At 30.2% G+C, this 13351-nt stretch overlaps 1 protein-coding gene across 2 annotated transcripts in view; it reads left to right on the forward strand.

Moving 5' to 3' along the window:
- The window catches only part of Fs (Follistatin), a 74341-nt gene that overhangs the window by 47476 nt on the left and 13514 nt on the right, over nt 1-13351 (forward strand). For both annotated transcript variants that reach the window (XM_015511371.2, XM_015511372.2), the window contains exon 3: nt 12682-12876. In XM_015511371.2, coding sequence (XP_015366857.2) covers nt 12682-12876 — 195 coding nt within the window. The remainder of the gene's footprint in view (nt 1-12681; nt 12877-13351) is intronic.

Genomic DNA, 13351 nt, shown 5'->3' on the forward strand with positions numbered 1-13351 from the left:
ACCTCTACATCGAAATTGATCGTTATCGCGGAAACGGACTCCGATGTCGTCGTGTTTACTACCGCGGGTTAAACCACGGTTATAATATTATTACATCCCGTTAGGAACTCGCACAGTAATATGTATTTATATGTATATAGGGTGTATATAAGAGCGGAGCTGCAGTTTATACTTATAAGTAATAAGTATATATTATTATTTCACCTAACAATCGGTTCGCGTGTCTGTCGTATAATGCACGCCTACTACTCTTATCCGTATACCTATATAGTATTTAGTTCAGATTTTTTAGTAATGCGGTTCGTAGATGTGCAAGCTTCGAAAGAAAAAAATAATTTTAAAAGCTTTTAAAACAATTATTTACCACAAAGACAATGTCATTCGGAAAAATAAGACATATTTTATATTGTTATTGTTTATTTGTATTTCTATATATTGCTTATTATAATATTATTAATAAGGCGTGGCGTTCTTAGTTTCGTTTTTTGACCACATTATATGACAGTGGTTATACTGATTTGTCATACATTTAGTATATTATTTTAATATTATTATATGTTACTTTGGTCTATTTTTCATCAAACTTGTTTTATGGTTTTTGTCAATAAATAAGTGACCATCCTAAATTCTAATATCATAAAATTAATTTTAATAGGTTTAATATAATGCATATTTTAATTGAATTGTGAAATCTAGAATCATTGAAAAAACATAATATTAATATAATATTGTGTTTTGGTTTTTGACGAAAATTCAAATTAGTCTAATTTTCTGCAGACTATATTGAATTTCACACGATACTTAAAAGAATTGGAGTCATTAGTTCTATTGTATTTTTTCTTCGAAAATGCAATGAATATGGTCCTATATGTCGCACACTCGAAAATTTTTTTGTAGATTTGTTTTCATTGCAATTTACAATGCCAAGTTTGAAATATTATAATGTACTCTAAGAGCTCGTATACAATAGCACTTATTCTACAATAACTGTCTATTGTAGCAATATACCATTTCGTCAACTATCATATTATTAATATTGACGTCGTTTGTGCATTAACTAATTTATGTATTATAAAATGTTAAGCATGATAGCACGATTCGCAATCGCTATTTTTAATTTCTTCACACATAACTAGAATACGTATTATACATTTATACATCGTATAATGAGGTACTCGTATACGTAATATAATTTTATATACAAATATACAATAATAATATAATATTAAATTGCAGTGAATAAAACCACATTTTTAACATTTTTTGTATAATTAAATAAGTTTGATATAATACATTTCCGATCATCCTGCAGTGCACCATACACAACACTGAACACATCATAAATCATATGTGCGTGAAGTTGGCCCCCCCACCTTTGCAAATTTCTGTGAAAATTATGTAATCATTTTGCAAATAATTTGCAAATATTTGCAAATTGGTTTTCAGAATTTGCAAATAAATTCCCCACCCACAATAAAAAAAATAAGATAGGGGGGGCCAACTTCACGCAGCCCCCCCTATATGTAGATAGTGGATCCAAGATACTACCAACATTTTGCAAATCATTTGCAAATATTTGCAAATTGGTTTTCAGAATTTGCAAATAAATTCCCCGCCCGGTATAAAAAAAATAAGATGGGGGGGCCAACTTCACGCAGCCCCCCCTTTTGAGCAACGAACTTCAAAATGCTACCAACATTTTGCAAATCATTTGCAAATATTTGCAAATTGGTTTTCAGAATTTGCAAATAAATTCCCCGCCCGGTATAAAAAAAATAAGATGGGGGGGCCAACTTCACGCAGCCCCCCCTTTTGAGCAACAAACTTCAAAATGCTACCAACATTTTGCAAATCATTTGCAAATATTTGCAAATTGGTTTTCAGAATTTGCAAATAAATTCCCCGCCCGGTATAAAAAAAATAAGATGGGGGGGCCAACTTCACGCAGCCCCCCCTTTTGAGCAACGAACTTCAAAATGCTACCAACATTTTGCAAATCATTTGCAAATATTTGCAAATTGGTTTTCAGAATTTGCAAATAAATTCCCCGCCCGGTATAAAAAAAATAAGATGGCAGCTACGAATTGTGCTGACATTTTGTAAACAGCCCGCTAACTTTTTTATAATTTCGAGTTCAAACTCATACCAATCGTTGGTGTTTATACGTATGTATAGTTTATAGTATAGTATAAAATTATATTATATAATACACAATTGAAATAATATACTAGGTACTTATAGAAGTATTTTACATAATAATATATCGGGCTACTATTTAATATAAGTTTAATAAATTGAGCATAAACATAAAAGTAATTGTTTCTTACCTACCCTTATAGTCTTAATACATGATACTATTATAACATTAAATATATATATTAATTAATTATGACATTTTTCAGATCTACATCCTATCTACCTACCTATAAAATAACAAAACGAATCAACCACAAATTTTAAAGAGTATTAATAATTTAATATTTTTAAATCAATAAATTATGCTTATCAGATCTTCAAATTTTATTCATTTTAAATTTAGGTTGTTAATTTTTAATTATTGAAGTTAGAAAACGTTGTTCCTAGTTTTTGCCATTTATTATAAAACGTCAGGTCCATACATCAAAACAAATTAACACCACCGGCAATTTTCTCATTTTGATGCAGGATCCTGGAGTCATGTCACTATCATAGAATTGGTAAAAGGAAAATTAAAAAAAGACAATTGTTTTAATAGTTTGTTGATTCGTATTACTTTTATTTATCTTGTAACAAACTCATAATATAAATTTAAAATTATTAAAATATAACCATTTTGTCTTTTTGTTTTATAAAAAAAAAAAAAATAAGCTTCTCTTATTACTATAGTTGACTTTTGTACCTATAAACATAACTTTTTTTTACTCTTTCACATATAAAATTATATGTGGTTTTATTTTTGTTGAAAATGGGGTACTTTTTATTTTTTTTGCCAAATCATTGTGTATCTCCCATCTATTTACGCGGCGTACATACGCTACATAATGATCATGTCCATAAGATACTGCTCCGGATAATATATATCTAAAAATTATTCAAAACAATTAATTAAATAATATATTATTTTAAAATAATTATATTCAACACCTGTTACTGTCAATTATCAGACTATACTGCAAGTCAGCCAGTGAGTACTCATGGTGTTCAGCAATTAAATCTGTTTCAATAAATAAATGATTTCCTAGAACTCTGGTTACATTTAAAAATCCCAAACAGTTTAGTTCTGTGCATTTAGTTTTTTTTTCTTCACTGTACTCTTTCAAACTAGCCTCCAAATCATTGAAATCGTTAAATGTTGAGTTTAAAATTATTGTTGGACTTGGTATAGATTTCGACGTAGCACAGTGGAAACACTGTCGGTTTTCAACGGCGGATGGCACACTTTTCAAAAAACTAGTGATCATATAAGTCACGTTACATCTCGCGTCTATAAGTTTGACATCTGTTATTCCGGTGTCTTCTGGGAAAGGGGTGAAGCTAGGGGTGAAGTTGGCAGTACAAAATACATGGTGGGATAGCTGAAAAGTGGGGGTCCAACAAATTCCAACAAGTTTCCAACAATGTCCAACAAGTCCATTTGAACATTGTTGAAAGGTTAGTTCTGCTAACATTGTAATGCTAACTTCACATAGGTAAAGGATCATGCCACGCGGACTAATGAATAGTGATTAATTAAATTAAATAAATTTAAAACAATTAAATTACTAATACCTTTTAAAATTTGTGATAGGTTCATATTTTTATCTAGGGACACCTATCGTGTAATAACAAAACCTATTAATAATTAAGTAAAAAAATTGTCTTTTTAATTTTCCTTTTACCAATTCTATGATAGTGACATGACTCCAGGATCCTGCATCAAAATGAGAAAATTGCCGGTGGTGTTAATTTGTTTTGATGTATGGACCTGACGTTTTATAATAAATGGCAAAAACTAGGAACAACGTTTTCTAACTTCAATAATTAAAAATTAACAACCTAAATTTAAAATGAATAAAATTTGAAGATCTGATAAGCATAATTTATTGATTTAAAAATATTAAATTATTAATACTCTTTAAAATTTGTGGTTGATTCGTTTTGTTATTTTATAGGTAGGTAGATAGGATGTAGATCTGAAAAATGTCATAATTAATTAATATATATATTTAATGTTATAATAGTATCATGTATTAAGACTATAAGGGTATGTAAGAAACAATTACTTTTATGTTTATGCTCAATTTATTAAACTTATATTAAATAGTAGCCCGATATATTATTATGTAAAATACTTCTATAAGTACCTAGTATATTATTTCAATTGTGTATTATATAATATAATTTTATACTATACTATAAACTATACATACGTATAAACACCAACGATTGGTATGAGTTTGAACTCGAAATTATAAAAAAGTTAGCGGGCTGTTTACAAAATGTCAGCACAATTCGTAGCTGCCATCTTATTTTTTTTATACCGGGCGGGGAATTTATTTGCAAATTCTGAAAACCAATTTGCAAATATTTGCAAATGATTTGCAAAATGTTGGTAGCATTTTGAAGTTCGTTGCTCAAAAGGGGGGGCTGCGTGAAGTTGGCCCCCCCATCTTATTTTTTTTATACCGGGCGGGGAATTTATTTGCAAATTCTGAAAACCAATTTGCAAATATTTGCAAATGATTTGCAAAATGTTGGTAGTATCTTGGATCCACTATCTACATATAGGGGGGGCTGCGTGAAGTTGGCCCCCCCTATCTTATTTTTTTTATTGTGGGTGGGGAATTTATTTGCAAATTCTGAAAACCAATTTGCAAATATTTGCAAATTATTTGCAAAATGATTACATAATTTTCACAGAAATTTGCAAAGGTGGGGGGGCCAACTTCACGCACGTATAAATCATTACTATATATCGATACAATTGCAGTTAGTATACCTATCGTTTAGACGCCAACACTGACGTATATAACATAAAATATTACACACTACGAGTGTTATGAGTTACCACATTTATTTGTCTGTACCACGGTGTGTAACAACCACATACATTTAATTGTTATTTTTTTTATTATATATACGTACGTGTAGATTTATCAGAAACTAAGATACGTAATGGAATTATACAGGATGTCACTTTATGTAGGTCATCGTATAAATTATACAGATACCCGTGATCTACCTGCTGCTCTCACCTCATACGATCCCATCATGGAAGTTGTGGTTTTAAACTTTTAAAAACAGTCACATAAATCGTGGCTATCCCAGAATTTAGAGGAACACGATGTTTTCGTAACATAAAAACATGATATTATTCATTTTTGTTTGTTCGGAGTTTATAGGTTTAACCAAAAAATATTACGACTTAATGTTATTATTAGAGGTCGGATTTATATTCTCTTACAATCCTTAAAATATGATGTTTTATGTCCTAAAAATCATATCAACATTTTTTTTCAATATTAAAAAAATTATTAGAAGAACCCGTGGTACCAATTGGGGCCTGGACTTTTGAGGAACCTGGCGTTCATGCAAATAATTACTTCAATATACATATATTAGAAAAATGTTTCAAAACTAATTGTTATTTAAGAGGAACCTGGATTTAGTTCTGTACCAGGGTCAAACATATGATGTGGTGAGCCTGCAATGACGAACTCTGTAAAACTGCTTATCGTATATTCGTATACAATGTCTTCTAGTGAACTAGTTTTCTGTTACAAGCAATTTATTGTTTTTGTATAACACATTTTAAATATTTTATCCTTCATACAGCATTGTCATTATTATTGCAACTTGTAGTGCCAGTTTTGGGGAAAAAAATTATAATAATATTAATACTGCGACGACATGTCAAACAGTTTTTTGGGGGTCTCGTTCATTGTACAAACGAACGTGTGTGTATATTATACATAGTAGGTACATATGGCATGTTCATCGGCGCGTACTATCTGAACGTGTCAGGGTATCCGATTTGACTTAATGTTTTCCGTCGGGTCTGTCGCTACTTACACATTTATTATTATTATTATTATTATTATTACTATATAACTATACACTATCCAAAAAAATAAAATAATACAACACTGTCCGGATTGCGTGCGTGTTGACCCGGAACCGGTTATTCGCAATATTTAATATATAATAATTTAATATATAAGCTCCATTGGAGCTGGTGCATATTAACAGGATCGTTTTGATCATATTCACGCATTTCAACGGAATATAATTAAAATATTTAATATTTATTTCTATACATTCGTGGATCTACGAAAGAGTGAATTATCGCGAAAAAACATCATATTACCATAATCGCCTCCTTATCGCCGTCATGTCGTCGTCTCGTCTCGCAATCTTTCGTTACGTTAATGGTCCAGATAAAATTAACAATATAATCGTTAGGGAAGGTACGTTATATAATATTCCAATAGTCGTTGGCTTAAATAATTTTTTTCTCGTCTTGATAATGTATTTTATACCTAAAATTATTTTAACACATATGTAGGTTGGTAGGTACTATAAAATGCGTTCCATGAAACGGTGGTTATCAATCATTGTAAGACCACGACCTCCTATAAATTATAATGTATTAATGTCAATTTTTGACAACTATTTGCGACCTTAAAAATAAAAATTGAAATTCGTTTTTATAAAATATAACAGAGACTAAAAGAACTACAAAAGGACGTACAATATCAAACCTTCATGATTCATTTAGGCATAAAGTATAATATATTATATATATGTCATATATGTGTGTGTTTACATTGTACTAACATAGTTTAATAATAATATGTATAAATTATTATATTGCAGTTGATTAGTGAGCATCGGTGTCACGTTTCATGTACAACACGTATGGTACTACCATATGTTTTCTTTTTAGTAATTTTTTAACGTCCACATATTACATTAACTGGTGGTTGTATAAGAATAATATTATTGTCGGACGTTGAAGATACATGTACATTGTAATCCTTACACAGAAACGAAGAATGATGAATGTACCTACAGCCAAACTCGTAAATAAAATATAATATAGTATAGGAACTTCAAACTTGGCAGTTGGCATATTACCGCATTATAATATTATAAAATATGGAATAATTAGTTTAATTAAATTCACAATTTCATCTAAATGAAAGATCGATTAATGTCTCCTTTAACAGTATATTTTTTTATTAAGATTGTTAGATCTTTTATAGGTAAGATATATTTTATGTAACTTATTTACATTATAAATTCCAATAATCACAGTGAATGGTGTGCGTTTGTACGAACATTTCGCCAGCCCCCCCTTTTTTAAATTTTTAAATTTTTTCTCGGCCAAACATTAGTGCGCCATTAGTGTGAATTTGTGCATTTCCAGAATTTGTGCGAAACCCGCTGCACCCGAAAAATTTAATTCTTCGATTTTGGCATTTCCCCAGCCCCCCCTCATGGAAAAAATTACAATTTTTAAATTTTTTTTTTCCCCAAACATTAGTGCGCCATTAGTGTGAATTTATGCGAGTATTTCCAGGATATGTGCGAAACCCGCTGTACCCGAGAAATTTAATTTTTCGATTTTGGCATTTCCCCAGCCCCCCCACCAATCACTCATGGAAAAAATTACATTTTTTTCGTAAATCATTAATTGAAATACTTACAGAATTTTAATTTATTTTTATTCTCTCATTAAAAATAACATATCCTTAATTTATATAGTAACTGTCAACAAGGCACGTTTGTAGGTAGTTTCAATGATGTGATATTATTTTACGTTCGGTTATCACCAAAATTGTATCTAGTATTTAGGGTTAAATCTATTTATATACATTATCAATCATAAATTATTTTGTTTAAGATAAGCTAAATTAATTTTTTTAGAGCAATGAATACATAAATACTTTTTTGACATATAGTAAAAATATTTCTGGTTTAGCGGTTGAGTGGACCTGGACTCGAGTAATTAAAGTGTGCCCGCTTATTCCGACATTGTTTTCAAATTAATATAAATCTAAGAACATCAAAATGTACCTTGTTGTCTGCATTAATTTGTATGTGGGAATTCATCATTGATACGTTTCACATTTTAACAGGTCATATGAGTAAATTTAAAAAAGGGGGGCTGGCGAAATGTTCGTTGCGTTTGTTTCACAGTATTTGTGCTGCGGCGCATTTACCATTATTGTAATAGTAATAGATTAAGGTCGACAATAACATGACAACATATATAGCATCTCTGAACATTGATGTACAGATCAAACATTAAACATATCATCTGACGTTTTAAATCCCATAGGCTATGGCATGTTTTTAAATAGCACTGCAGTAGAATTTGAGAACTTTTATAGATAACAGGAAAATATTAGGCAGGATAAAAGAGAAAGAATTATGTATAAGTTTCAAAAAAAATAATTGTTTTTAAAATTACTATGCTACAGCGTTATCAATGGTTTAAAATTATAGTTTACAATAGTTAAGTACCTATATGTATTCGAATAAAATTATTAGAAATGCAGTTTATACGTTTTATTTGCGAGTTATCACTTTATCAGTAATTATATAATATTATGTATGACCCCAGAAAACTACCCAAAGCCACAGTCTCTACAATCGCTGCACTCGTTCGCAGTCTTTAAGATAAAAAGAAAACTACCTAATTTTTTTTTATTACGTTTTAGTCAGAGACTAGGTATTATGACAGCTCGATAATTATATATAAGAAAACTATTATTCCAAGAAATGTTCTTGGTAAACCCATAAGTCAAACGCTGTTTACATTTTGATTTTGGTTAATTTTGACTTGCAGTATACTATTAAATATTAATAATTGCCTATAAATTCTTTTAGTACTCTTAAAAGACTAATTTCAGCCTGTATTCTACACTTAAATAATATATACAGTCACCTTAAATAAAACGATATTCATTCACATATTATTAGTGTTCATTCAAAATAAAAACGTATTTTGTGTAATTTTATTTTAAAATTATCAATTATATTTGTATTAAATAACAATCATTTTTACTTTGAGCACGTTTCCGTTTTGGACCGAAAAATAATTGCCGACGGGCCTATGTAACTTTACATGAATTTCCGAGAAGTAGATGAGCGTGTGCGAACAAACACGTAATTGTTTTGTTTTAAACTGATGTCCTAACTTTGCAGTAATAGCTCGTTTAGCCAATCAAACAATTAAACTTTGGTACAGCAAACTGTGGTTCAAACAAAAAATAAAAATTTTAAATGTGTATTCAAGTCAGATTAACAAATTATTATTATTTAATCGCGATCCCACAGTAATACGGACATCTCAGTAGTCTAATAATACAATTGTAGACATATTAATAACATAAATTAATTACTAAAACGCGATACATGTTATATCTACATATTGTGTTTACCACGTATAGGTATACCTAAGTTGAACAGTATACCTACAATAAATATTGTGTGGTATAATGTTTCCAAACAAAACAGAAATATTAAATTAATGACGCGGCATGACAGACACAATGCAAACGATTTAAAATAAATTAACAACAATTTTTTTTTACTTTACATGATCAAAACTAGTATTAATGTATTAAGTTCAATAACATACACAGACATCATTTTTTTATCATTAACATTGTATAAAATAATATTATATTATACTAAATTGTGTATCGGATACGCATAATAGGTAAAGCCCGTTAATATAATTATCGCCGTAAAACTCATTGTGATAATATATTTTATATAAACTCGTAGACAATGCCGCGATCGATAAGACCATAACGCATAATATTATAATTATTCCACAATCGTTCGTTTAAAGCTGTTTGTACGCACAGGTGGTTTTTTTATGAGTTTCAATGCCTGTTTAATAATAATATATATACCTATAATACAGTAATACTTGATAGTGCATAGGTACATTTAACTGCATAATGCGTGTACAGGGTCAGTGCACCACTCGGTAGACATCAAATTTGTACACCGAGGCCTCGCAGATTTTATCGTACACATCGAAAAACAAAAACGTGATATTATAATATCATGAAAAAATAAAATAACGTACTATATTTTTAATCATATTCTATAATTTCATAATAATACTGCACATTCCTGAAATAAATGGTTGCCCAAACATTGAAAAATATTCTTACCAGATATATTTTATAGGTACAATGGTATTACTTATTGTATTGTTTATACAGATTGTATATATTTTCTTTTAATAAAAAAAAAAAGGTACAATGGTAGTTATATTTTACGACTTATGAAAATACTACACCAGCTGGCGTGGAATTGTACAATTATAGTATCTACCTAAATAATATAATTGTAAGTTGTACAAATTAATATTTTTTACGGGGAACAAACCTAGGAATTTACCAGATGGCACCGACCTACCATCATAAATCATCCACACAATCTCAGACATGTATACTTACTGCTTTAAGAGTTAATCATGAGCATTACATTTACAATAATATAATTATACATCTGAATAACTGTATAAGTATATGGCCTCTACCAGCTATATGGATCCACCTTTATACACTTGTGTGCAGGTGAGCGAAACTTTGGTTACTTATTATTGCACCAAATTATTACTATTACTATTTTTTAGATAAGGAGGAGGAGATGGGGGAGGCTCTCAGGGATTTGTGCTATTAATAGAAGCCTGAAAAAAATTGATTTTAGCTATAGCTCGACATTTTTCGTGCACACGACACGTCTTAACCATATATTACACTATTTACACTTATAATATCTATAATGTACATAATTTATCATAATTGTTTTAGAATACCTACACTGATAAAGAAATTATTAAAATGTGTTATTATTTTATAAACGATTATTAAAAACCACATTATTTAATAATATAACCACTGCAGTTACCTACTTTAACCGATGTTAAATGACTGGGGATCTATCGTTGGTCGTACTGAATTTATTTTCATAAAAATGTTGATCCAATCAATTACTATCTACCATAGACTATAAGTCACAAGATTATATGCCTCGAATGCCGCCATAATCGAAGACGATATTATCGCAACCACTCGCGATTATATACTATGTAGGTTATGTAGGTATTATGTAATAATGTATAAATGATATTTTCGTCGATAAGCCACTATAAGAAATCGCTTAGATCTTTTACTATAATAGATCGGTTCATCTCTTCACATTTCCACTGTGGCGCTTTTCGGTTACTGAGTCTTTCTGATACGGTTCAATATAAATGTAATATGTATTTATACTAAACGGACTGCATCACTGTCAGCATACTACTATCAATGTATCTAATATAGGTATGTTGAGACAGTCCACGAGGAATCGTCATTAATTGAACGGCATGCGGTTGACGTGGAAAAACCAGTGGGCAGTCATTGCAGTTTTCCATCACAGTTGACCCATGGTAACAAACAACCTGCTCTCGAGCAATGCGTAACCCGAATATGGGTGACATCTATAAGCTCGGTCGCGATAATGCGGTATCGTTCTATTACTGTGGTTTCGTGTGGTAAAATAATACAATGATATACCATTATAATATGGCATACCTTAATGAAACTATACGCAATTCTGCCAATCGGGTTAATTTATTTTACTCCATACAGTATGTAGTGTGAACCCTATTTATACTTTTGAATTTTCATAACATATGTACCAAACGGTAAAATATAAATAATTATGAAAATAAATCATATCTAACAAACTAAAATAGTGAAATCCGAATTGTAAATACTCTGTTGCAAACAAGAACATTGAATAATTGTCTGAAATCGATCAAAATACTTAAAAATTGTATCATATCCTTACTATAACAATGTTTGCCAACAAACACCATGGCATGAATAAAAAATACTACGTTTTGATGAAAAAATAATACGAAACACAAAGGAGGTGTACTGTATAGGCTCCTTTTTACACATTGTCCGCCGTGTATGCGGTTAAACTTTTTTCGTGCGGCCATATAATGCTAAGTCTGAGTGTCTGACCACTCTTATTTTACATCTTTGGAAGAATATTGTGTGATATGAGATACATACAAGATCTAATTAATGGATGTGTACACATACGTATGTACAAGTTATCAATACGCGGAAACAGTCGTACGTGCCAATAATATTTTGAATTTTCCCATAAATATGGCACAACAATAATATTATATGTTTGCTGTAGTTTGCCGTTGTAGCGGTGACAATGGTGAAATTAATTATTATATTATAATGTTGGATAAACGTTCATTTTCACTAATTAAAAAAAAAATGTCACATCAAACTATCATTACTTAAATACAATATATAAATATGATTAAAACACATATTCTGTATCTGTATATTATAATATTATTAATTTCTTCAACACGGGTGAATATTATTTAATTAATTAATTTATATCTGTAGGAGACAGTTATCGATGCATTGATATTTTAATATTTTATAAAGTTAAATGCCATAAAAGTAAAAACAAATAATATTATAACTACACGTAATAAAATGCCTAAACTACACGTTTAAGGTTATAAGTTAAAGGGGACATTCTTTTTGCATACGAAGAATTTGGTGGATAGCATGTTTATGTCAGAGTAAAAAATTTAATTGAAAAATTGTTGATTTCTTGTATATAGTTTTTGCGTTGGTCTAATATTAAAAGGTTTTAATTACGCTGTTGTAGGTGGCATGTGCTGGGCTTCGATGGGTAAAAATGGTCTGTGCAAGGATTTGATGGCTGAACGATTGTCGAAAGAACAATGTTGCAAGTTGGGCGGCAGTTCTGTTTCCACGTCCTGGAGCTCGACTGACTTGGACCCCGGAGCGCTGTTTTTCTGGCGAGTCTTGGGCGACGGCGTACCGTGTGCAAAGTGCAAAGGTAATTACAACTAAAGGTCGAATTATTATTATATTTTGTTGTATAATTATATTACCTAGGTACCATAAATTTAACTTTTTAGACGGTTTTTAAAATTATTAATTAAGCATCAACTTTAAGTTACATGCTTACATTAGGTTAACATTGTATGAATATTAGTATCATAAATATGTTTCAATTTATTGTATTAATATATTAATAGTACCTATGTTTATTATTATTATTATTATTGCACTTCACCTGTCTAGCCGTGTAAAATATTTTGCAATGTAAAATTCTCATGCAGACAAAAAATATCTAGTAGCATGCTAAATTTTTTGCTCGGGATATAAATACGAAGCCCGTCAACTCACCTCAAATTGTATATTTAACTAACCTCCCTCCTTCCCCACTACTGTTGTATTTCAATCACGGTATAATGTCGGGAATTAATTTTTTCCTATTATTTTATTCCGTATAATTACAACTGCAAGAA

The sequence above is a fragment of the Diuraphis noxia genome, unplaced genomic scaffold (assembly GCF_037042655.1).
Source record: "Diuraphis noxia isolate RWA-SAM2 unplaced genomic scaffold, SU_Dnox_SAM2 contig0002, whole genome shotgun sequence".
Classification (NCBI taxonomy): Eukaryota; Metazoa; Arthropoda; class Insecta; order Hemiptera; family Aphididae; genus Diuraphis; species Diuraphis noxia.